The 27,405-nt window shown below is 29.7% G+C and overlaps 1 protein-coding gene across 1 annotated transcript; it reads right to left on the reverse strand.

Moving 5' to 3' along the window:
• Positions 1-6,445: 6,445 nt before the first annotated feature.
• LOC107442300 (uncharacterized) lies at positions 6,446-27,088 on the reverse strand. Its single transcript, XM_043042806.2, has 3 exons — positions 26,832-27,088; positions 22,723-22,823; positions 6,446-9,044 (listed from the first exon to the last, which is right to left on the reverse strand). The coding sequence occupies exons 2-3, from the start codon at positions 22,751-22,753 to the stop codon at positions 6,544-6,546; spliced, it is 2,532 nt and encodes an 843-aa protein (XP_042898740.1). The 5' UTR covers positions 22,754-22,823; positions 26,832-27,088; the 3' UTR covers positions 6,446-6,543.
• Positions 27,089-27,405: the final 317 nt, after the last annotated feature.

Consider the following 27,405-nt stretch of genomic DNA (forward strand, 5'->3'; position numbering starts at 1 on the left):
CGCCTCTAGCCTGGATACAAGCTGCCACACGGCGTGGCATAGACCGATAAAGCTCTCGTGTGCTCTCTTGTGGCATTTCCTGCCAGATTCGATCCAATTGTCGAACGAGATCATCAACATTCCGTGCCAGATGCAATCGCCTTCCCATCATATCCCAGACATGCTCGATGGGAGAGAGATCTGGTGATCTGGCAGGCCAAGGAAGAGTTTGACAAGCTTGCATAGCAACACGTGTCGTATGTGGTCTGGCATTGCCGGCTGAAAAACCAGGCCAGGGCGTTGCAAAAGGAATGGTAGCAAAACAGGTCTTAGGATGTCGTCGACGTACCGCTGTGCAGTAAGTGTACCTCTAATGACGACCAAAGGGGTCCGACTGTCAAAGGAAATGGCACCCCAGAACATAATGCCGTGTTGGGGGCCGGTGTGGCGTGCAATAGTGAAGGCAGGATCCCCCCTCTGCCCTGTGCCTCTCCAAACACGTCTTCGATGATCGTCAGAACACAGTTGGAATCGGGATTCGTCACTAAAGACTATACGTCCCCAGTCGGCATCATTCCAGCCTGATCAAGCCATGCACCACTGTTATCTGGCACCAAGAAGCAATCGGCTGATTGCTTCTTGGTGCCAGATTTTTTTACACGATGCCTCGATTTTTTTTTTTTTGTTTTTTTTGTTATAGAGTGTATATTAATGAAAATAACTGATAATTATTCATAAAATGCTATCTTCATTTTAATTTTCGTTTAAAAAGGATTGTGCTCTTTCTTATCCCAGAAATCAGTCATACAATAACTTTAGTATACTAGGGGTACGGGTACTATATCAATGTTCTTCAAGGGGAAATCAACCCCCATCCCTTTTCATGTGAATTGATTTGTCATATCTCAAACCTCAGCAGTGGACGTTCTTTTCGAAAGTCCACTGCTGAGAAGAGAATGTTTGCACCAAATAGAAACACATCCCAACAGGGGGGCAAAAGTATCCACTGCTCCAGATGCAGTTGGAAGGGGAATCAGGGGTCCACCCCTTGTGAATCATTCCGGAGGAGGAATCCGGACAGATGAAGATGTGGAGGGTTGTAATTAGCGCGCGGAAAAGGAGGGGGTTGAGCAATCTTTCTCTTCCCCTCTGCCCTGGTTCCCTCTTCGTCATTTGTCATCCGAGCAATGCTGCTATGACAGCCATTGTTTCCTTCTGGAACTCCCGTTCGATTCGGTTTATCTCCCTACACACTCGGTTTGTGTCGGGGCACCCCCGGATCAACCCCACCCCCGCGATGCCCCGAAGAAGATGAAAAGATGCTCCAACTGATGTCATTCCTTTTTGGAACGTTATGAATCGAACGCCAGTAATTCCAATATTGTTTGGCTTTTGCCATTTTTGTAGTTCGATGCCGTCTGGAGATATTTGATAAGGAAGGTATCGATTTGCATCGGAGCACTATCGGGATTTGTTTGTGTACAAACAAGTATTTTTAGGCGATGCTTCGTGAATTATTAGTTTTTGTTTTTATCTGTCTCCTCGACCCAAACCGTGAATGTCATATTTTTTTTTCCCTCGATAATATCGAATAGCAATAAATATCGTTTTATTGAAAGTTTCATAAAATAACTCTTGAATATACAAAGTGGTAGGGAAAAAAATATATGTTGATTTCGAAAAATAAAATATGGTTATAAATATAAAACGAATGCTATTCAAATGATACAGATGCGATAGATTCCCTTTTAAAGTAAAACACATTTCGGTCAAATATTATTTACATTTACTTTAATATGAATTATATTTACAACATTAATTAAGAACTGTATCCAACTGATGCAATTAAAATAATGAATACAAAATTCAGAAATTTCACTAGGAATTATTATTTTGCACTATTACTATATAACAACTTTTGGCAACAAAAAAATAAATAAATAGAAACAAATAACGAGTTTTTATTATAAATAAAAATTATCAAGAAAATTGCAAAAAGAAACTTGTAGAAGAAGTTGTAATGATAACCGAGCAAAATAGTTAAGTTTAAATTTGATCCCAATAGATTCTGGAACCTAATCTGTGGAACAATAAAAAAATTTGTGAATCTTTTAATTGAATAATTTTTAGTTTTGGTGTAATAATCATGGTGAAATAAAAATGACTGCTAAAAAATTTCTAGGGTTTGTGGGTGTGCGTGCCGATTTGCATTGGAGCTTTATCAGGATTAATTTATGTAGCGATCTAAATATCTGTAGTAGTGTTTCTAAAATTAATAGATTTTTTTTAAAGAATAATATTTATTAATAATTTAATTATAGTAATTTAATAATATCGAAAAGAGAGCGATAAATATCGTTTCATGAAACTACTTCTGCATGAATAAAGTGACTGAAATAAAATGTTAAGTCTGAAAAAGCAAGGATTACCATAAATGACACGAAGGGGGCCGGGATAGCCTGGTTGGTAGGTTGCTGGGCCCATGTCTAAGAGTTCGTGGGTTCGATCCCTGCTGACTGAAGACTCCTCGTGCAGAAAATGGTGACTGATGCACGTTAAATCTGTCGAGTCTCAAAGTCCTCCATGTTCTCACAACAAATCAATACCTCTGGGGGTACTGATCCAGGAGTTTCCTTGTCTTCTGGATTGGTTCAAAATTACAAGGCTACGGAGTTGAACGTTAGTAGTCGTAAACCCATGAAATTGGGTCGGCTGTTCAACGACGGTTATAAAATAAAATAAAAATGACACGAAGGGATAGAGCGTTCGCCTTCCAATGGGGCGAACCGGGTTCGAATCCCAGTCGATACGAATTCCGCATATGGCTTGCATCGACCACAGTGCTGACGTGAAATATTCTTATNGCCGTAATTATATTCTGAGTTACAAACATCCTATATTTTCCATGTTAAATTGTTTCCTTTTATTAACTTTGCACTCCTACTGAAGATGCGACATCAATATCTCTTCTGATTGTTACTGTTTATTTTCTTTGTAATGTTTGTTTGCTTAGTTTATTTCTAAGTAGCACTGTTTTCTGGATTTCATATTTAATATTCCACTTATTTGTTAAAACTCTAACTTGAAAATTTTGAATATGTTTGCTCATGTAATTGAACTGTTACGCTCACTTCGAACTTTCGGAGTGACCCCGGATGACCCCTTACGGAGGCGGGACGGGCTAAGCTTGTTATTAGTAGTCGTAAACCCATAAAATTGGGTCGGCTATTGAACGACGGTTATAAAATATAAATGACACGAAGGGAGTCGTTATGGCTCTGGGTATAGAGCGTTTACCGAGTTCGAATCCCAGCAATGACTGACTGATATAAATTTCGCATCTGGTTTGCACCGACCACAGTACCTGCGTAAAATATCCTCAGGGGTAGACGGTAGACGCAGCTACCATCCGGCTAACCGTGGGGGATTTTCGTGGTTTTCTTTTCCATGTAACGCAAATGCTGGTTAGCTCCATCAAAAAGTCCTCCAACGAAGGCCAATTTCTCCCAATACGTCATCCATGAGATTCCTTATCTTCTGGATTGGGTTCAAAATTACAAGGTTACGGAGTTGAACATTGGTAGTCATGTACTCAAAAAATTGAGTAGACTGTTTAATGATGGTTATAAAATAAATTGACACGCAGCCTATTCAAATGGTGCAAATTACCATTGTTTTTATATTAATGAATTGTGCATCTTTACATTAAAAGAAATTACTTTTTAAATACCCCTTTATCAGAAGAGTTTTAGAGAAAATAAATAATTTTTTAAAAACGAAAAATCCCGGAAGTCGAAAAACCTAAAATAATGAATGAAGCTATGTTATAACCAAAATCATTTGTCTGACTCATTTACGATGTTAATCTTTTCTTTTGATATTAAATACTCGAAAGTGTCGCCGTTCTTTAACTATAAGACTTAATCTTGGAGTTACGAAGAGGTGTAGAAAAATGTAAAGGGTGTTGAAACTAATCATCCGGTGATTAGTTCGAGGATCGTCAACTGTTCAACTCTAGATAAATAAAAAATACCATGCGGGCCACTTTTCAGATAGCAGAAGTGCAACTAGAGTTATAATTTGACATACTGAAAGGAACATTTTCTTTCGAAATCCTAATTTGTCGAAAGTTAATGCAATTTTAAATGTTTTTTGCTACCAATTTCTCTCTCTCCTTTTTTTTTTCATTTTATGTTAGTTTTTTTTGTGCTACGTCCAAACTATAAGACTCGGAAACTTTAAATCACGAATACTTGTTGAAAATTGTACAAGAAGGGCGATGAAATGAAAGAAAAATTAAGATTCGATTATTATTTTGAAGAACTACAAACCTCTAAATTGTAACAACAATCGCTAAATATGCTAAGCAGTGAAGACCTTCTTCATTTATAAACTTAACGATTTTTTTTTTCGAAATTCCGATTTGTTAGAAAGTTATTGCAATTGTAAATACTTTTCTTTTGCCATTTTTCATTTTAATTATTAATTACTATTCATCCATTGCGTTAAAAAAAATTTCTTGAGATCATTTTATGGGTTCACGTTTTGACTGAATATCAAAAGTAACAACAACAAAAAAATGGATAAAAAAATGATAAATAAAGAAGGGGAATAAATACGAGAGTTAGATGTGAATTAAAATATGAAACAGCTTCCTCGCACCTGAAGCTAAGCTATAATTTCAAGCTACATACAACATCTTGCCGTTAAGAATTATAAGAGGCTTTAGAGCGGGCAATATTTTAAAAGCTATTAAAAATTAAAATTGCGAATTTGGATTCATTTTTTCCCCTAGATTAAAATTATCAAAGTCAATGCCTCAATTTTTATGAGCCTAGATAATGCAGCATTCGTGTAAGTTTTTAAATATTAAAAAATTAGACCACAAATGCTATTCATTTTCTTTAAACTGTGGCATTTCTCCATATTGACCTTTTGTGCCATTTTTAAAAGAATATGAAAAAAAGGTGTTGGATAAAGATAGACTAAATTTGACCTAACAGTCATCATGAGTAACTATCGCAAACTCACAGCAGTTATGAAAATAACCAATTATTCTTAAAAAAAGTATCATTTTATACGACTACAGAGCTTTTGAAAAACAGTCTTATAAAAGGTTATCGTTGTATAATGTTAACAAGTAAAATTACTTACCATTTATTGTTTTTTTATTTTGTTGCAAATGCATTAATAATGTATTCTTTTTCTTTCAAGTACAATTGTTCATTTATTTATCTATTATTTTCTTTTAAAGAAAAAATCCAGTTAATCGGGTAATTTCATTACAATTGACATATTTACAAAACAATTTACGTAAAATTACTATAAGTATATATTTTTTTTAAAAATAAATTAATCTTTTTTAAAAACAAATTCTATTTTTAAGAAATAAAACAATGATAAATGAGGGAATTTGGCGGTCTTATTGAATAAAAAGTTTATGTCCATAATACTGAAAATTGATATTCGGCTTGTAATCAGTTTATTGTCATAAAAATGTCTGGAATTATAAAAATTCTTATTAGTTAAATTAGCTCATCCACACACACATCGGCTCTAAGTGAATCACTTATATGCAGAAAGGGCTCACTGCTTTATTTCTGTGCGAAAATGTTAAAATTAAATTATGTTAATAGACTATATTAAATTATGTTACTATACCATAAAAAAATGATTTTCCTTTAGCTTTTTCAAAAAGAAGAAATTAATTTTTAGAATTAAAACTCTTTCTTACGGAATTTTGTTTTCTGGAAACAAAAGAAAGCCTTTTCAGATATGAAACATGATATGTGTCAGTAAAGGTTTCAGAAAGGTTTGTAGTAATGTTACCGAAACTTTGCATCAGAGACAGAAAAAAAGACTCATTTTGTTGTTTTAATAATTAAAAGTTTATTTCTTTTTCAATTGAACATTGAATAAACTCAAACCTTATTTTTTTTTTTATTAATTTTATTTATAAGATTCCATGACAACAACATATTCTTGAATAAAATATTTTACATAAATTTCCGAATAACAGTATTATATGTACAATATCAAAAATTTTAAATAAATATTATAATATACAAATATTATTGTGAAAGAAGATCATCAATATGTTTCACAACATGCAATAACATAGTATGCATTGATAGAAATTACGGAAGTATGCTTTTTAAGTGTTGTTCGAAATCAAAAGGCTAATTTTGTAGTTTAACCTGCATTTTATATATATAATCAAATTTAATGAGTACAACTATAGAATAAAAATTTGGCCTGTAACTAAAAACTCTAAATAAAGACGAATTAAAGTAAGAAGTGTAAATATTTTTTTTATCAATAAAGGTATACTGCTATCAGTCTTATTAAAAATTGAAAAAAAAAACTTTGAAATGTTTTATCAAAGATTTATGAATAGATATTGTGTACTTAACTGCATGGCACAATAGCGCAAAAAGTATATAAATAAATAAATGGGATCACTTAAAAAAGTCTACAAGAAAACAACTCTAAAAATTATTAAACATTTTTTAAGAGAAAAGTGGAGTTGAATACGAATTTCTTAAAATATACTAGCTGTATTGTTTACAATTGTCTTAAGCTCCAGTACGTACTATAATCATTCTGAGATATTTCCTGTGTATCAAATTGATATGAACAAGTGGGTTTTACTTCTGGTGTTTGATATGCTGATTGAATATCTAAAGTAGTAGAATTTTGAAATACTGGTTGACAGTTAGATAAGTAAGAACAACTTGGCGATTGTTTGCTGTTGGGTGACGGCAATTGTGGCGATAAACCTTTCCAATCACTCAATTTCTCACTACTGGTGACTGATGACGATTGTGGCGATAAACCTTGCCATTCACTCGATTGTTCACTACTGGTGATGGATGACGATTGTGAAAATAATCCGTGCCATTGATTTGGTTGTTCAAGACTGCTGACTGATGCTGATCGTGGGGATAAGCTATGCCATTGACTCGATGGTTCATGTCTGGAGATCATGGATGATTGTGGTGATAAACTATGCCATTGACTAGATGGTTCAAGGCTGGTGACTGATGACGATTGTGGCGATAAACCTTGCCATTCACTCGATGGCTCATTGCTAAAAACTGAGGACGATTGTGGCGACAAATGATGCGACTGACTTGGTATTTCGTGACTGCTGACTGATGATGATTGCGGTGATAAACTATACCATTGACTTGCTTGTTCAAGGCTGGTGACTGCTGACGATCGTGACGATGAATTATGCCATTGACTCGATGGTTCATGACAGGTGACTGATGATTGTGGTGATAAGCTGTGCCATTGACTCGATGACTCATAACCATTGTCTAGTGACGATTGTGGAGGTGAATCATGGCATTGACTCAATCGTTGCTGGTTGTCTACAGATGTTGATAGCTGTGATGAGCTTTGTCGTTTAATTGTGGATCGATGACTTGTGAGCAAAGATGAATGCGTTGATGGTCTGTGCCATTGAAATGATGGCTGAGGATTGGCGATTAGTGATCTAGATGAACAATTAGGCCTTTCATCTGGTAATTGGTAACTATCGACTAATGATGTTTGTGATGATGGAATGTGCCATTCATTTGATTGTTGGAGGTTGGTGTCGAACAATGTTTGTGATGATAGTGATTTAGATGAAGAACCATGCCATTCTACTGATGGTTGATGAGTACTTGCTGATGTTAGTGATGAGGCTGATTTAAATGAAGGATTATGACTTTCAATTATTGGTTGATAACTTTTGACTGATGTTGATTGAGGTGAGGGAGTTTGCCATTGATATGACTGGTGATGAGCTGACTCAGCTAGTGACTCAGGAGAAGAAATCTGCCACTGGGTTATTGGTTGAAGTTTGGTGCTTGATAATGACTGTGAATATGGCATGTCAAATTGAATTGATTGTTTATGGTCGGTGTCTGACAATCTTTGACAGTGCCATTGATTTGATGACTGGTGACTAATGTCCAATAATTGATGTGATGAACGACAACATTTACTTGTAGAAAATGCTCGCTGATAATTATCAACATCCTCCACCATATACTCGAGAGTTTGTAAAGGTGGTCTTAAGATATTTTCTATGGAATAATGAGGAGAATGCAGCTTACTGGAATAAATTTTATCATAACACAAATAAGATTCACTATTGAAGATACAATGCTTAGTGTCCGCATTCAAATCCTCATAATTATTTCTGTAAATGTTATTTATGTTTTCTTTAGAGCTTTGATCCGTAGACATTGCATTTGGGTTTGGTAACAGATGAAATGATCTATTTCGAGAGTTTTCAGACAGTGGCTCAGTACCTGGTGAAGAGGATGTTACTTGCAATTTATTACAATTTGCACAACAGGCATGGTTATTTTCTTTTGTGACTGAACAATCTATGCCGTCAGGCACTTTTCGAAAAATGTGTGAAGATTCCCAGTCATTGCACAAACCATTGTTGAAAAATGTGTTAGAAGATGAAATCATCGATGAATGTGCTACGCAAGTAGATGTCTGGCACGATGCAGCATCTCCAAAATCCTTGCTTGAGTGCACATCTTTGACACATTCTGGCATGGCACTGTTTCTGTGGTGCATAGGTTTGCGGACTGCATATGGTGGCAGATAGCGTCTTGATATCATAGCACAAGAAGAATGACAATGAGGAAATTCTGATCTTGGTGCATCAAAACAGCTTTTGCCGTAAATATGAGGGACTTGAGGAATCCATTTTGGAGATTGGCAACTGCGACATGGTGGAGAGGAGGATTTCGTCAGAAGGGATTCTGAAACTGGTGATGCTGACTTCACTGAGACTGGTTCTGCAACTGGATTTGCTTTTTTTGCTGATCTCAGTTTTCTTTCAATTTTTACGTCTTTATCATTCCTCTGTGTTTTCGTTTTTTCCCGCATTCTTCGATTCTGAAACCAGATTTTCAGTCTTCTTTCATCGACGCCCATTTTTTGGGACAACTTTTTTCTGTTAGCATTATTTAAATATGGAGATTTTGCATATTCTTTTTCTAGTTCTTCGATTTGGTCTTCATCGTAGGTCATGCGACTGATTCTACGCGAACCTGAAAGAAACAAAAAAGCATTTGTATTAAGAGTTAGATTTTAAGGAAAAGTCTTGGCACAGTTGAAGAAGATGTTCCATGAACAATATATTGATTACAGTTTGGCTTAAAGCATATTTGGCAGTGTTTCATTTACTTACGCAATATATTTAATTCAAATTAAATGGCATAAAGAATACAGACACTGGAATTTCATCAGAAAATTTATTAAACGCCTTCTTATCTTGCTGTCTCGAGTTTCAGGTTCAATTTTTTCTTAAATAATTTCATTTTGCTTAACCGCCTCCCTGATTATCCCGAGTTAACTCGGGTATGTATATACAGTGAAACCCCGCTATAGTGAACACGGCTTATAGTGAACTCCCGGATATAGTGAACAAAATGCTCGGACTTTGCTATACACGTATAATGTTATTTTTAATGGATATAGTGAACCAAAAAAGTGAGGAAGTTGGATATAATGAACTTTTTTCTGTCTTCGACTGATTCCCCCCCCCCATTTTCTTTGTAATAATTTTGAAATTTCTACTTCAAAATAAATATCTACACATACCGATTTTTAAAACCATCTATAGAAACTACTTTTATGTGCTCGAATGGCAGGTTAGACAGGTTTGAAATAGAACAGAACAGAAATTCAGGAAAAATTATCTGAGAGTCGGGAAGTGTTTCCATATCTGATGTTGAGGATTGCTCATCAGCTAAAAATTACTAATTTTTATTTGTACGCAAGACGAAGAGTGATTAAAAATAACGCATTTTTTGCTACTACATAATATTTTTCAGTCATTTATATGAATATAATGTAATAAAAGGGAAGAGTTTGGGAACCATTAGGGAAATTGCCTGCGTAATGGATATAGTGAACTCCCGGTTATAGTGAACCGAAATTTCGGTCCCATGACGGTTCACTATAGCGGGGTTTGACTATTGCTAATATTTATTTCCCCGAGTAAACTCGACCATAGCAGAATTCGTCAATAAGTTTTGTTTCATTACTTTTTTATTCGTGCGACCGGAAGCAAAGCAAAAAATGATAATAATCTGTTGTGATTCGAAGTTTGCCAATTTTTGTTCCAGAGTTTTGCTATTTGTGGAACTGCTGAAGTGTTTTGTACAATTGTATGTAGGATGGTTGCTGCAGTTAATAGAAAAAAAAGAGTAAAAAAATGGCGTTCGATAAAGAAAGTGAAAGTAATGCAGATGCCTCTTCAGATTATGAAGATGTGAACATATACAAAGACTATTATTTAACTTTTTTCATTTCTCCCGAGATAATTTGGGATAGTAAACTGATGATAAATTAAATATTTTTGACACATCAAAAAATTAAAATTTCAACTTTGAACTTATGTCTTATGCTTTGCTTTAGTTCCTTGTATTTATTTATCAAATAAAAAAAATATGTTGATTTTTTGAAAAAATTTTTTCCTAAAAAAAATCGGTGAAGGAAGTGGTTAAAAAACGATTATTGATTCCAAATTTTTGTTGAATGTAATTTTTATTTGATTTCACAATCACCTTTGAAAAAGATTGCAATATGTTGATCTTTTTACAATCTTTTAGAGCTCTTACAAGAACACGAAACAAGCAAACTATGTCATTTATAGTTTGGAACAGGTAACTCAGTATTCATAATCTTTCCTTTTATTAAGAAGAAAAGAATTTCTTTTTAAATTAACTTTTAAATTTGTCTAAATCGACTAAAACCGCTGCGGATATTTTGTAAAATACAGAGGAACATGCTTTCTATATATCCAGTAGTTCACCTCGAGTAACAGGAAACAACTAAAACTTGTTCTGCATTTAAAAAAAAAAAAAACAACAACAACAACTTATTTAAATAATTAATTTTTAATATTTCATAAACAGCTTTAAAATGCATAAACTCAGGTAACTCGGTGAAATATAAAATTTTAAAAAATGATAATTTAACGTGGCATTTCAAGAGAGAAATTTTATCGACAAACTTTTTAAACGAAAAAAACTCAATGTCTTGTCAGAGCATTGAATAAATTATGAAAATAAATAACCAATAAATAAACGAACACCGTTTTGGAAGCGAACCCTGGGAAACAGAGAATACGAACCAGAAGGAAGGATGTGTTGTCGAAAGAAAGAAAGAAGCAAAAATTCTCGTATCGGGATGAGGAAAAAAATAAATAAATAAATTTATTCTAGAATTTGGATAAGAGAAGAAGGGGACAAGACGAAGAAAAGGGGTTGAATGGGGGGTATGAGAGGGGTGCAGCCAGCTGTAGCTGACGTTCTTTCCTCATGGAATATTCATGAGAATGGACGCCCTAGCAGTGTCGCCCCGGCTTGCACTACACATTCGTCCATGCATCCCGCGCCTACTTTGTCACAGACGCCCCGGCCGGGATTCATTCTTTTAGTGGAGGTTGACGAATTTGGCATTTATCGCCCCAGCATTTTTCTCTGTGAAACAATACTGTTGACGTAGAACTTGCTCACTTACTTGCCAAGAGAAGAAAAAGAAGAAAAAAAAAATAGTGATACGAAAGAGTCGATTTATTTTTTGCGAAGAGAAATGCTCTTGTTTCAAGAAATTTCAACAGAAAAATCTTATTTTAATTCAGTCTGAAACAGCTAATGGATCAAACTAGTTGGCTAAACATTTTTAAATCGGAGTTAGAAAACAATTTTTAAGCAGGTTATTTTACATGTAATTAAATTTTACGTGCAAGCAATTTTTAATAGCACGATCTCCAGCGTTTTTAATAACTATTTTTGAACGAATTACGAATTATTCGGTAGGTTTTTCAAAACAATCTAACATAATATTTCAGAGGTTTTAAGAAACAATTTTTAAGCAGATTATTTCATAGATTTTTGAAAACAATTTTCAAACGAGTTAGTTCATAACTTTTCATCTTTAGACTATTTTACAAATTTTTTAAACAGGTTATTTGGATTACAAGTTAGGCTGGTTACAAGTTTATACCCTGTCTGAGTTGACCACTGTCTAAAGCGATACATCTCAAATTTTGTCAACTTGCGCAAGTTTCTCTGTATTTTTGTCTTTTACTCTTTTACCACTAGCACAAAGGCTGTATCTAAGTATATCTGTTGCGAAAATTAACTCATTCAAAATTATCCAGGGTTCAAAATTTGTCCTCATTTTAATTGTTTTGCTATCGAACCATCACCCTTTCACTGAATTTAAAAATCAAACTTAGAATCATCTTAAACAGATTTATAAACAAGTATATATATAATCGTGCAAACTGATGAAGAGAATATATCTTTTAATTTCATTTGTTTTCAGGCTTTTTAATACATATATTGTTTATTATTTTTCTTCTTCTCTTTTCATTAATCTTTAATATATTCCATGTTTTCTCTACAACTGTTAAATATTAATAATTAGAAAATTAATGACCATTTATTTTTTATTTACTTTTTTATTTTTAATTTATTTTCTTTTTTTCTTTAAATATTCAAGTAATTAATATCTTAGATCATTTTTGCACGTTATGATACTTTTTTTTTATTATCAAGATAAACATTTTTCAAAAACAAAATGCTTAAAAAAAAAAGTAATCGAAATAATAATAAATATCTATTTTAAGCATATATTAAATCATCATCACTGATCATATCTGAATCTTTTGATATTAAATCAAAAATTATGAGAACTTTTTAGGGTTAAATATTACACTATTTTTAAAACGCTAGGGTGGTAAAAATTCATTTATATTGTTTTATTATTATTTAAATTTAATCATATTCAGCAACGATTATAATTCTAACTGTTAAAAATTTTTATTGATATAATTAAAAAATATTAAATTGTTTTTTTAATATCTATATTACATTACTTTTTCTCTATTTTGTATCTTTTTTTAATATCAAGATGGTAAAAAAAAATTCGGAATTTTTAGTTCGAGCATGATATTAAATCTTCATCTCTGATCTTATTTGATTTTTTGATCAAAATCTGATAACTGATTTGACAATCAAAATCTGATTTAATAATAAAAAATCATGAGAAGAAACTTTTGATGATTTAATATTACTCCATAACAAAATGTCTTCGGAAGAAAATGGTTAAAATTAAGGACCCTGTNTAATATCTTAGATCATTTTTGCACGTTATGATACTTTTTTTTTATTATCAAGATAAACATTTTTCGAAAACAAAATGCTTTAGAAAAAAAATAAATAAAAAAAATAAAAAATAAAGAATAAAAAAATAATAAAAATAAATAAGAGAAATAATAATAAATATCTATTTTAAGCATATATTAAATCATCATCACTGATCATATCTGAATCTTTTGATATTGAATCGAAAATTATGAGAACTTTTTAGGGTTAAATATTACAATATTTTTAAAACGCTACGGTGGTAAAAATTCATTTGTACTGCTTTATTATTATTTAAATTTAATTATATTCAGCAACGATTATAATTCTAAATGTTAAAAATTTTTATTGATATAATTAAAAAATATTAAATTGTTTTTTTAATATCTATATTACATTACTTTTTCTCTATTTTGTATCTTTTTTTAATATCAAGATGGTAAAAAAAAATTCGGAATTTTTAGTTCGAGCATGATATTAAATCTTCATCTCTGATCTTATTTGATTTTTTGATCAAAATCTGATAACTGATTTGACAATCAAAATCTGATTTAATAATAAAAAATCATGAGAAGAAACTTTTGATGATTTAATATTACTCCATAACAAAATGTCTTCGGAAGAAAATGGTTAAAATTAAGGACCCTGTTCAAGAGTAACAGTAAACAGTGCCCATGCGTTGCTATGGGGACAGCTGCTGTTTAATAATTTTTTAAAATTATTTTTGTTTTTTTCATTTTTCATTTTACTACGTAGTTGGTAAGTTTATTTTTGAGATGTGGAACTAGAGATAGCCTTTAAAATAATTCTCGAGCTGTAAATAAAAGAGAATTTTATCATCTGAACGAATTTTTTGTTTTTCTTGTTTTAATTAAGAATCAGAAATTCTAACCTACAGATAACTATTAAGAGTTTTTTTTTTAATTTATTTTTTTTTACATCACAGCAATAAATATTTTATTAAAAGAAAATACATAGACAATATAAATTTTGTGTTGTATGTAATAGTTTTAGATTAGTCACTTTGATATGATACATTTGTATTCAATTATTTTTCTTTGATTCAAAAAAGTCGGATTAGTTAACTTAAAATTCATTTAAGAAGAAATGTGCTGAAAAATTATACTTTTAAATGAATAAAAAGAAAGATGCTCTATTTCATTATAGATTTATTTATAAACTTTTTCACTTATTTAAAAAAGGAATCGCCGAATCACTGATCAGCCTTCTCAATAACTTGTCCTCATTTCATAAACTGATTTGCTGATTCACCAATAAGCCTCTTCAATGATTCGCCTTTATTTTATAAACTAATTTTCCTATTTACTTGTTTAATGAATAGTATTCAATTACAAACTAAATCACTTTGTTTCTTGCCAATTATTACTAGTATTATTATTTATTAATTTATTTACTCGCATTCAATAATTACTTAACTAAACACATAATAGAAATAATATTTTTAGGAGTTTTCCATAATTTTAGATTTAGATATTTTTTCTACATTTTATAAAATGCTTAGTTTAAGGTTTCACTTTGACTTCAGTATATTTAGCGCTAATAAAATATTATTTAAAAATTCAGTTTCAGTAGAAATAAGCCGAAAAACACCATTTTTGCGATCTTTCGGAAGAAAAACGCAACGTTATCATCAAAATAAACTGAAATCCCTAAACCACTTCTTGGCCTTGTAATTCATCCCCAGATTTGGCGAAGAAAGAGACATGCTCCCCTAATGTGGCAACCCTATTCGAAGTCTTGAAGAGTGACGCTTCTCTTTCGTCAGCTATTAGATTATAATTCCCGTGAGCTTTCCCTTCGAAGGTGGGGGAGTATCAGAAAAGATACCGAAAGACGAATAAGGGGAAGGGGGTAGAAAAAGAGGAAACAGGGGACCACTCACAAATTCATCCTTCACTTTGGCCAATCGCAATCATTCTTTTCTTTTCAATCATTACTTATGATTTGTTGTATTTTAACTTCCTTTTTTTTCCTGATTTGTGGTCAAGGGACTATTTTTTTGATGAAGTGCAGTTGGTCATAAGAACTTTATTTTATTTTTATTACTTTTAAGATATTCGTATGTCTAAGGAAAAATAGGAGGAAAGCAATTATATTAAGTTATTATAATTTTTAAATTTACTAACCTGCTAAGATTAGTTTTGTTCAATTATTTTAAATTAACTAGTCCGTAAAGTTTATCTTTAATATGTATTTTCAAAATCGATGTTGAAAGGGAAAACTAAAAAAGAAGAATTAAAATTAGTCGAAATTAGTACTATCAGCAGATCAAAAACTAAGCATGGTATCGATATCTTACAAATCATAGTACAGGAAAGTGGATGTAATAGACAATGAGACTGTACGCCGGAATAGCTTGGTTGGTAGGTCAATGGGCCCTTGTACATATTTACTGGAACCTTGTCCAATAACAAAACATACCTCTGGGGGTACTCATCCAGGCGTTTCCTTGTCTTCTGGATTGGTTCGAAATTACAAGGTTGTGGAGTTGAACATTACTAGTCGTAAACGCATAAATTAGATCGGCTGTTCAACGATGGATATAAAATATAAAAATTTAAAAAATGAGGCAGAGTCGCGATGTCTGAGGGGGTAGAGTGTTCCCAGTGACGGGAACCGGGTTCGAATCCCAGCGACGGCTGGTCGATACGAAATCTGCATCCGGCTTGCACCAACCACAGTGCTGACATGAAATATCCTTGGTGGTAGACGGATCATTGGTTAGAGTCCCCTTGCCAACTGTGGAAGGTACTCGTGGTCTTCCCCACCATGTAACGCAAATGTGGGTAAGTTCCTTCACGAAGGCCAGTTTATCCCAATACTTGATTTAGGAGTTCCCTTGTCCTCTGGATTGGGTTCAAAATTACAAGGCTAGATAGTTGAACATTAGTAATCGTAAGTCCAGAAATTGGGTTGGCTGTTCAACAACGGTTATGAAATAAAATATAACAATGAGAAAAATTTGATTGGGGAAATGAACAGAGAGGAGTAGACGACGATTATTAACACTAGATTGCCTAAGGAAGTCATTTTGACTGCCTTTTAATTTCAATTAGAAAAACAATGATGTATAAAATGACGCGATTTCGTAGAATTTTGTGACTTTTTGTACAACATATAATTTTTTTTATTGCTAATATTTACTAATAACTTGTTATATAACTGTAAATAATATTAAAAAAATATATTAAAAATAAATTTTAAGCGAATTTCTTTATTCTTTCACAATCCAATCCTTTTGACTGCTTTTAGGCAATATACTAAGTTTCAGTCTTTCTAGTGTTAGGAAACACTTTCATTTTCATCATGCAAGCAAACCTGTTTTAATGTTTTTTATATTCTTCTTCCTCAACTGTAATTTGTCAGATTTTGAATGTATTTCTGTTTTTTTCCTTGCTTAGATATTAATTTGCGACCTCAAACGTGTGAACATTTTTGTTTTCATTTTTGGTAAAATATTCTAAAAATACATATTAAAGCAGTGTTTGGAAAACATCATATCTATCTTCTTATTTTATGTAGGAGAATACTTTACATAAATTATTGCTTATTTTCTTAACATCTTGAATTACATTGCGAGACACAACAAATATTTTGTAGCGTAATTCATAAGAGGTTAAGAACCTAAATTGAGGTTTTAAAAATTTTAAATAAAGTTTGGCCAATATCATCTTTTTGTACTTTTTTTTATTAATGTATTAATTTTTTTAATTATTATTATATAACGAATAAAAACTATGGAGGCTGCCTTCTTGGCATTTATTTTTGGTTTAAAAGAAGACTTCGTATAAAATCTTATAAAAAATGATCGTATTCGCATTGTAAGAATCTGTTAACCAACCTCCATTCGATTTTTTTTTCCTTAATCTCATGTAAATATGATGAAAATAGTAAACGATAATTCAATAAAAAAATGGAAATATATCGTTAAATTTGATCAATCATTGTCTATTTTGACAGTAATTAAAACCGAACAAATTACCATTATATTCTTGTACATTATAATAAGTGATAAAATTTTGCAAATAATTTGATTGGGAGCTTTTTTAATTTATGTTGAAATAAATGTATTATATATGTATGCAGGACTTAGTGAAACAGGGGTGCAAGCTAGTTTTGAATAGCATATGATTAATTTATTGAATGCCATTTTTCAAAAGGCCATATTATACTACTATATCCATTTGAAATCTCAGAGACTTGTCGTTAAATTTCCATTTTCTTTTTGTTTTTTCTATATTATAGATAATAATTATATAATTATAATGAAGTGTAAATTTTGTGATTTAAAAAAAACTTTAAAAAAACTGCACGTATAAATGTTAGCTTTCTTCTAATTTTTAAAATTCCAGACAATGCATCGTTTACAGAAAAAAGTACTTTTTATAAATTTTCAAAGTTTTTCCTTTCTTTTTAAATTAGAAATATGAATCATAAAGCGAGTCAACTATAAATTTATTGTCACAACTTCTGGCGTATCAGTTATTTCACTAAATTCTAATTAAAAATAATAAACTCTAATAGATGTCAAAGAAATAATAAATTTTAAACATAATATAATATAATTTATAATCAATAAACATACTATGTAACTATATAAACAATTTGATTTAATACATAATTTGAAAAATGCTTAAGATGATAACACGATTTATTAAACTCCAGCGAGATAAATAGTTGTCTCAAAAAGGAAAACACCGTATCTTCATATTCACTGCAATTTCTGCAGTGTTTCTTACTTTGTTTTGCGATAGAGGGCGCTGTAAAAATTGACGTTTTAACAGTTTTGAAGAGAGGCTTAGGGTTATTTTTAGAATCTTATTTGAAAGAATCAAGCAGCGACCGCTATTTTTTGTTGCACTGGATGAAAACGAGTATTAAGAATCAAAAATAATTAAATAGAAGAAGGTAAATAACTAAAATAATATTAATAAATCAAAGGATTAAAAATAATTAATACAAATAATTAAAAGAATACAAATCAAATAAATAAATAGTATTGCTCTAACACTTTTTTGTCAGTTAAAGTAAGCAAATTCACCCCCTTCTACCTTTCTATGCTTACGTATATTAGAACAGCCCCATACTTTACTCTTAAAACGATATGGAAAAAAAAGTTGAAACATTTCACACAATAGTTTTTTTACTTTGCACCTAATACAATACAGTGTGAATTATAGTTCGATTACTTTGCATCATAAATTTCATACTTTACACTTGACGTGCAGTGAATTCAAAATTTATTTCATTGATCGATAAGTTTTATACTATACATTCGATGCATAGTGAATTATAATTCGATTAATTTGCACTATAAATTTTATACATTACACTTGATGTAGAAAAAATTATAATTCAATTTCTTTGCGTTATAAGTTTTATAATGCATACTTGATGTAGTGTAAAATATAATTTAACTACTTTGCACCATAAATTTCATTATTTGCACTTACTGCAATATGAAATATAATTCAAATAACTTACTCAATAAATTTCATACTATACACCTAATGTCATATGAATTATATTTCACATTACATTAAGTGAATGTTGCATTGTCACACTGCATGAGCACATTGCATGAAAAAAAGAATTATCACTCCAAATTTTAGGTTTGAAGCGAGCGCAATATAAATATTACAATGTTACTTTCCACAGTAAATTTCACATTACACAGTTATTGCAGTATGGGTTATAACACAGCTACTTTGCACTATTATTTCATACCTTAGTTAATTAAAGTAATGAAAAAATGTCGTTTTGTTACAATATTCTTAACAAAAGTGAAAACTATTTTAATCAAAATAAATTTGATTGAAAAGAAATACAAAAAATTACATGCATAAAAAATTATTGAAATATCGTACTAAATAAAACATCTTTAGAAAAACATTTATTAAATGAACAGAAATTGTTAAGCAATAAATTCAATTTATTGCCACGGTTAGAGGAAAAAAAACTAAATATCAGTTTAGGCGATCTATAAATCTTTCGAAGAGAAGAGTTGGAAATTTATAGTTCTCGCGTGAATACCACCTCAAATACTACCTCCCAAATTAAGACTTCATAATCACATACTATGTGTTAAAAATTCTCAGATTACTTAGTGGATAATTTCTTACACTGACACTTTAACCTTTCACAGCAGGAAGAGTCGCTCTCCCTACGTTGTTACCTTTTAACATGGCATTTAAAACATACTTTACGTTCATAAATCTAGGCATTTGCCACCCCCTCCTTGCCAGCTCTAACTCAATTTGCACCCTCCCGCTTCGAATAGCCTTTTACAAATTCTGGAAGCGTCCGACAAATTACGCCAGAGTGGCGTAAATTTGGCGAAGTTTTTAATGTGACAGAGCAAGTTTACGGGCTATTTGTGCTCCCGTTATTTCTTCCGTTTGCCATTTTTTATTTATGGGTAACAACTCCGCCGAGGACATTATTTTGAGAAATTTTGTCTCCCCCGTCTTTTGACACCTTGGGTCGAGTTTCGAAGAAATCATTTTGTTCGCCAGGTTATATCATTTTCGCTTTCGAATTGATTTATCAAACGCTGAGACAAAGTGCAAAGGCTGGGACCTCGATCATAAATTTACTTCCTAGAACAACAGCCAAGTTGAGGTTGTTGGATTGGGAACGACATCAATTTGTCTGCTGTTTGGCAAATAGAGTCAAGTTGTTTTTTATGCAGTAACATAAACACGCCAAGATAGATTTTGGGAAAGTTAGACAAATAAAATATAGATAAAATGCTTTGTGCGTTATATTTATATTATATAATGTGTTTGTAAGATGTATTCCGGGGAACAAGCAATTCAAAAAAGTTAAAACTATAGTTTTTAATTTATTCTAGACAATTTAATTCAAATAAACAGTACTTGAATGTTGATGATAAATGTACTTTTCGTTGTTTTTTATTCAATTTCTTTCAGATGATTTTTTTCACTTTATATTTTTTTTTTCTAGTTTTTCGATAATTTTATTTTTTTAATAAATTTTCAAAAAACATCTTATAATATACTACAATTATGTTGTTCTTGAAGAATGTAATTAAAAAGTAATGAATTCCTACTTATTCTTATCAGGTATTTTTTATATTTAATTTTATTATTTTGTTTATTCATTATATATTTTTTAATTATTACATTATTTTTTATTGAATTTTTAAATGTAAGTTACGATTGGTAATTTTTTTTTTATGAATGAGCATAATAAAACATGTTTTTGAAAAATTTTAAGGACGTTTTTTATTTCTTTTAAGATTATTTTTGATGATTTAAAAAGTCAATTTTGCATATTTTTAGAACAATTTTTCAAGAGTTTTTATTTTATCAACATCCTTTACTGGAAATAGTAGCTAGTTAATATATGATGAAAAAAATCCATTAGATTTTAGAAAATAATAAAAATTTCTTCATAGCTATATCATATTATACTAATCAGTTTCGATACAGGAAAGAATTTTTACAGTCAAAATAATGCAAAAACTATGTTACACAAATAACTATAAATTTAAATTGACTGTAATAATTTTCACTTCAGAATGGAATTAAACGAAAAAAATCACAGAAATAGAAACTATAAATTTAAATTCAATGAAATATTTTGCATTTATGATTAACATTAAGTGAAAAAAAATTGCAGAAATGTAACTGTAAATTGGAAATTGAATGCAATATTTTCCATTTATAATTGATATTAAGAGAAATTGATGTTTGTTTTTATTGTGTTTATTATACAGTTGAACTCACAAGTTTCAATAGTAATACATATTCATTTCGATTTAATAATATTTTTTAATAGGATAAGATTTGTTAATTAATTTTAGATATTTAACTAATTAAAAGTAATTTTAGATTATTTCATAAGATATTTGTATTATTTTTAAAGTTGAAAGTATATGGATAAATGAATAAAAAATACGAAATTACTGGAGAAAAAAAGAAAGAAAGTTGAAATTGATAGTTTTAAATGAGGTTAGATAAGACTAAGCTCTGCTTTAAAATCCAGGATAGTTGGCAGTTTAATAGCTGTAATATCTGTCACAACATCCTACCTATCCTGTTTTTCTTTTACTTTTATTGTAATAATCTGATCTTAAGAAGTTCAAAAAGATACTCATATAAAATATGCAATTTTGCACTAAAAAAAATTATTTTAATTCATTTCAAATATTTTAGAAAAATTGGTTATTAGGTTCAATAGAGCACATTTCATTGAATAAAAAAAATAAAAAATACTAAAAAAGAAAATAATGTGGCAATAAAAAAATGCATTCAAATAATTCTCCATAATAGGTAAATAAGGTGGATGTAAAATTCCTTTTTTGTCTGAAAAAAACTCTAAATTGAATGAAAATCACTCAAAAAATCGCCAAATCACTCCCTGGAACATAAATTATTTAGTTTTTTTTCTCAATCTCATAGTCACTTTAGTCAGTGTAATACTTTTGTTAATTCAAGACGAAATTTAGAGCTTTAAGAAGCCTCTTCTCTCGCCATCTAGGAATTTTGGTATAATTTTTAATTTGCGTTTGTTTTTTTATTTTATTTATTTATTTATTGCTTAAACTTTTTGTGAACTAGAATTATACTAGATCATAAAAAGTTTGTATAATTCTACAGCAGTATACTTTTCAGAAAAAAGACAGAAAAATTATCTGATTGGTTTATTACATTAGGAGAAATAGAGCTTGGTCATTTTCAGAGGTTCTATTGTTTTTCCCCCCTTTCAAAATTGTGAAGCCTTGAAAATTATGTGATTTGAGTTTTTGAGTAAATGGTATTTTAAAACTACTCATTTGAAAGTTTATATATTCTTTAAAATTTATATTTTCATGCAGTTTACACTAATGAAAACCGATACTAAAAAAAATCATTTTAACGTAGCGTAAGCAAAAAACAAAAGCATTTATCAAAGATCTATAAACAGAAAAATATACTCTGTTTAACTACCCTTCAAAAATTGTCGATTGTAGAATTGTACTGATACAATTTTGTCAGTAAAAAAGGAATAAAAAAACTAAAATACCGCAAGATTGAATGACGTACGATTAGGTTGCAATTCGATGACGGCTTTGTATTTTATGTACATGTTTCGTAAGGTATTGACAAATATATTGAATATCCACTATTAGTCTATTTGTTCAAATTAATTGAAATGAATTAAAATCATATTCCTTAAACTGTCCCTCCCAGTCTCCACCCTATTGAGAGTTGAGTTCGTTCTGGAAGTCTCTAAAATTTTAAAGGAAGGTTTAGCTTGTTGATAACCGTTTAAACCATGCGACGCAGGAAGGTGACGTTAGTTAATAAATTATTCCTGCATTTTTTTTTTAAAATCTGTAAGAAAAAACCGACTTAATTAGAGTTACCCATTTTCGAATTAACCCATTCGAATTAGAGTTACCCATTTTCGAATAATTTAACGGATTTCCGCTTTATAAGGAATAAAATAACTTTACAGTTACCAAACTTAACTTACGTTTTACAATAAATTATATGAATTGTTTTAAAAATTATAGTAAAAGAAACGAAATTTTATATACCTCGTTTTGACAAGACCATCTTAAAAAGCATTTTTCTCCACTTCTAATTATCTGTATAGTATTACTGGTCTGCTTTTCAATTTATTTGACAGCTTGAAATACTGAAAATGTAAGAGAAAATTTAATATTTGACATTACTGTTTAATACAATATTTATTTTATAATTCGTTTTCTTATTGTAAACTCTTGAAAATACATAAGACAAATGGAAAAAAAGAAACTATGAAATTTTTATTCAACTTAGATACCCTATAATTTTCAGTTGAATTAAGGAAAAAGTTTTGAAGAAGTTGAATTTAGTTTATTATAGTTCATATAAGACTGAAATGTAAAGAAATTATGAAACTGTAATAATAGCATTGTGATCGGATGCATTGCGATAGTTCACATTATGATCACAGTATAAAACCGTTTCTCATTTGAAGGCTTTAATTACATATAAATTGTAATCTTAAGAAAAGTTGTACGTTTAAAATTAAAAATTTATCTTTCACTGATTCACACATTTAATTTGATTAAAGCAAATTAGTATACAAAGAACAGAAAATAATTAAATAAATTATAAAATAAATAAATAAATTATAAAATAAATAAATAAAAGAGAATTACTTTGAATAACTTTTGTTCTAATGATCGGGTTCTCGTATCTTAATGGTTTACGGGCCTCACTTCAAATATGCTAATTTAAGTTGCGAAATATAAAACAAAACAGTGTACTTTCTCTGAATAAACTTACTTCTTTTTTACAATTTCGAATTCCTGATCTTCTCACAATTTGAAAAATATGAGGAGGGAGGTCGAAAGTTTGAACAACTTATGTAAATTTTCCATTTCACCATATCCTGAAGGAGTTTTAGGCAAAACGTAAAATTTTTGAAACTCAATTATCAAATACATTTATTCAGAGGAATTGAAGGAGTTTTAAGCAAAGCGTAAAATTTTTGTATTCAATTATCAAATACTTTTATTAAGAGAAAAATTCGAGGAAAAATAATTTTTAGTTATTAGCTATTATTTTTAATCATTTTGTTTAAAAATTTTCGAAACGGCAAAATACAAAACTTGAAAATCGTAAATCGGTTTTTTTTTTAATAAAGAAAAAAATATTTAAAATTTGATTTTTGTTTTTTGTCCACTTGGTGGGTACGGCATTTTCGTGGAGTGCAAGAAAGTAAAGTTGAAAAAAAAAAAAAAAACATTGATTAATAAACCTTTGCCTATTGTAAGATAAGACTCTTGTAAAATGAGTGGGCTCCCGCAGAATTCCATGAATGGGAAAAATTCATGTTATTCAATTATTATTTTTAATTATTTTGTTCATCAATTTTTGAAATAGCAAAATTTAAAATTTGAGCGTAATCGGTCAAACAGTTTCCAAGTTACCAACAATTAAGAAAAAAAAACAACCATTTATTTAAAATTTGTTCTTTTTTTTTTTATTTTTATTTTTTTTTGCGCACTTTCGTACGGCATTTTCGAGGAGTGTGAGAAAATGACGTTGAAAAACAAGAACAAATATTAAAAAAAAAAACATATACATTAAAATTTGATTTCTGTTTTTCGTGCACTTTTGATGCAACATTTTCCTGGAGTGTGAGAAAATGACTGAACTTAAAAAAAAAAAAAAANAAAAAACAAACATTTATTTAAAATTTGACTTCTGTTTTTCGCGCACTTCCGTACTGCATTTTCCTGGAGTGTGAGAAAGTGACTTTCAAAAAAGAAACCACATGGATTAATAAACCCTTGTGCATTGTAATAAGATAAAACTCTTGTAAATTGAGAGGGCTCCCATAGAGAAGAAAATTAGGGATCAATAGGCAGGATATCACCCTGAATGAAATCCTACACCAACCACAAGATTTTCTAGATGATTTAGTTCTAAGTACTGCGGTAAAAAGGAATTATTCACGGAATGTGATCCCTTCTCACTTCGCTGAAAAGAAGGAAAATGTGTCTACTATACTTTTAATGTTAAAGTTTCCAACTGAATAATACAAGACCACGTTGAATAAAAATATCTTAAACACTAAGATATACTAGAAGTTAACTATTTATTAGTATATGCATAAGAAAAGTTATAATTATTTATAATAGTAATAATAGTAGTAATAACGTAGAGTGAAGTGTTTTCTGACCTTATTAATTTTTCGTTCGTAATATTATGTAGCAAAATAACACTTTCCTAATTTGTCTAATTAAGATTTCAAAATCAAGCTTCATACATTGAAAAGAAATATCGAAGACACATAAGGATATGCTATTAAGAATGCATGTTTTTAACGATAAAAAATTACATAAACATACAAATTTTTTAAAAAAAAAGCTTTTTTCGGCATAGAATAACACTTTTCTAATTTATATAATTAAGATTTCAAGATCTTTTATTACTTTCAAATTAGCAAGCTTAAGAATGCATGTTTTAAACGATAAAACATTACTTATACGCACAAATTTTAGAAGAAAAAAAAAACTCTTTTCGCCGTAAAATTATCCAATGAAAATAAAATTTTATTCAAAAAGTTAAAATTAACCCAAAAAAGTAAGGTTGTCGCAACTTGTAATTACAATAATTTAAATCAAAGCATTTTCTGAAATATTTCTTCGAAATATCGCTAATAATACATCCTGAAAATTTACTGATAGTACTACTTCAAAAACTGCAACGATTAATGAAATTTGCAAACTTGAAAGGTAAAACTGCATCCTCAGAATAAGTCATTCAATACTTCGTGCATTGAATTATCAAAAACAATTTTTAGCAAAAAAGAAAGAAACAAATTGTTACAACACATTATTATCAGACAAATTAATTTTAATAATATACTTAAATACTCATTTAAATACTTAAATATATATATATTTCTAAATTTGTATTTATTTACTCTTCTATCAAAAATACCAAATTATTTTGAAAAAGAATTTTTGCATTTTGAACTATGACAACAATTTAAAAATACAAATACAAAAAAAAACAGGTTTTTAATTTAATTATTTTCTTATTACTCAATTGAAAAAGAAAAATCTTAATTAATTTTGCGAATCTTGCAAACTATCTATTCTTACTATAGACCTAAAAACATTAAACTACCGTAACAAATTAATTTTAAAATATTGCATACGTTGTTATTAAAAGGAAAACTATATAGTTCATAAAAAAGAAAAATTTCTTTATCATTTAAAATTGCAAAATTATATATTTTTATTAAACATCATGGTTACTGTACGTTATTAATTAAAAAAAATATTTTTTCAAAGGTCAAAATTTTTACTGAAAATTCTCCTTCCATATAACAAGAAAATATCACAATAAACAGATTACGAAAAAATTTTACTACCACGTATTTCATCTATGAAAATTGTTTAATATTCAAAAATCAAAAATTAAAAATGTCCAATCGAACTAAATAAATAATGTTTCACTTTAACCTAACTATGAAGAGAGCAAATAAATTTCGCAAATAATTATTTAAAAGTTCAAAATCAAGCTTTAAATTAAATCAAAATCTATGCATTTAGCTATGAAAATTAAATTAAAATAGCGATGTATATTACTATCAAAAACATACATTGCTAAAATTGGAAAAATTTTTATGTAGTAAATAAAAAAATAATAAATATTTTAAATTAAGTTTTCAAAATTATACAATTATTAAAATCGACTAAAAACATTTTTTAGTTTTCAGCTATCGAATTACTCATATTTAATTACCGCAACAAAATATTTAAAAAACTTTTCCCAATGTCTAATGCTTAGAAAAATGCTTAACTTAAGACGAAGATGTTTTTTTTTTTTTTTAATTTCATTTATAAACCATCATAATAAACACAATCATGAAAGAAAAATATATTGCTAAAATACATTGATAGGTATGAAAATTATATAAATATACATATATTTAAAAATTCAAAACACTAGTAAAACAGTACAGTGAATTTTACCCTTTAAATATAATGAAGAAAAAAATCAAATGAATTTTTTTAATCGCATTATTATTAATAGAGTAGTAATGATTAGGTAATTATTAAATGCCAAACGAAATTTTAAATTAAACAATTGAAATTTCAAATAATGAGCAAAAAATAAATAAATATCAAGCAATTCTTACTTTGATAAGAAATATAAAAAACAGGTGACTAATTCCGTCAACTTAACTAAACTGCACTAGTCCAATAATAAAGAAAGCGCAACTGAACTTAAAACTGTCGGAAAAAGAACTGAAACAAGTCACGTGACGAACGATTGTCCATGTCCACTCATACTATTTGTAAAATGGGAGGAGATGGGGAACAGGGGATGCAGATATGTTCTTGGAAAGGGAGCATCCCTCAAAGACAGCCCCAATTCGTTACACTTAAATATTCTGGAAACTCTTTAACCACAACTCAAAGACCTGCCAATCGCGCAAATAGCGCCGTAAGTTAATGTAGAAAGTAATAAATAAAGCTAAAAAGCCATCACCTGATAAGTAATTTAAATATTTAAAGTCTAGAAAAAGGTAGCATACCTGCCAACTTTTAATCCCTTCCATTATTATTTTTCACAGTGGTATTAAAATGGAATTAAAACTTCAATTTTAAGCAAACAAGTACATTGCATTTGAAAAAACTTAAGTTGACAACCATGATAGTAACGCATATTAATATATGTGCTTCATTTTTGTAAGAATAGTGGTGATCAAA

This window comes from Parasteatoda tepidariorum, chromosome 8 (genome assembly GCF_043381705.1).
Source record: "Parasteatoda tepidariorum isolate YZ-2023 chromosome 8, CAS_Ptep_4.0, whole genome shotgun sequence".
In the NCBI taxonomy this organism is placed as follows: Eukaryota; Metazoa; Arthropoda; class Arachnida; order Araneae; family Theridiidae; genus Parasteatoda; species Parasteatoda tepidariorum.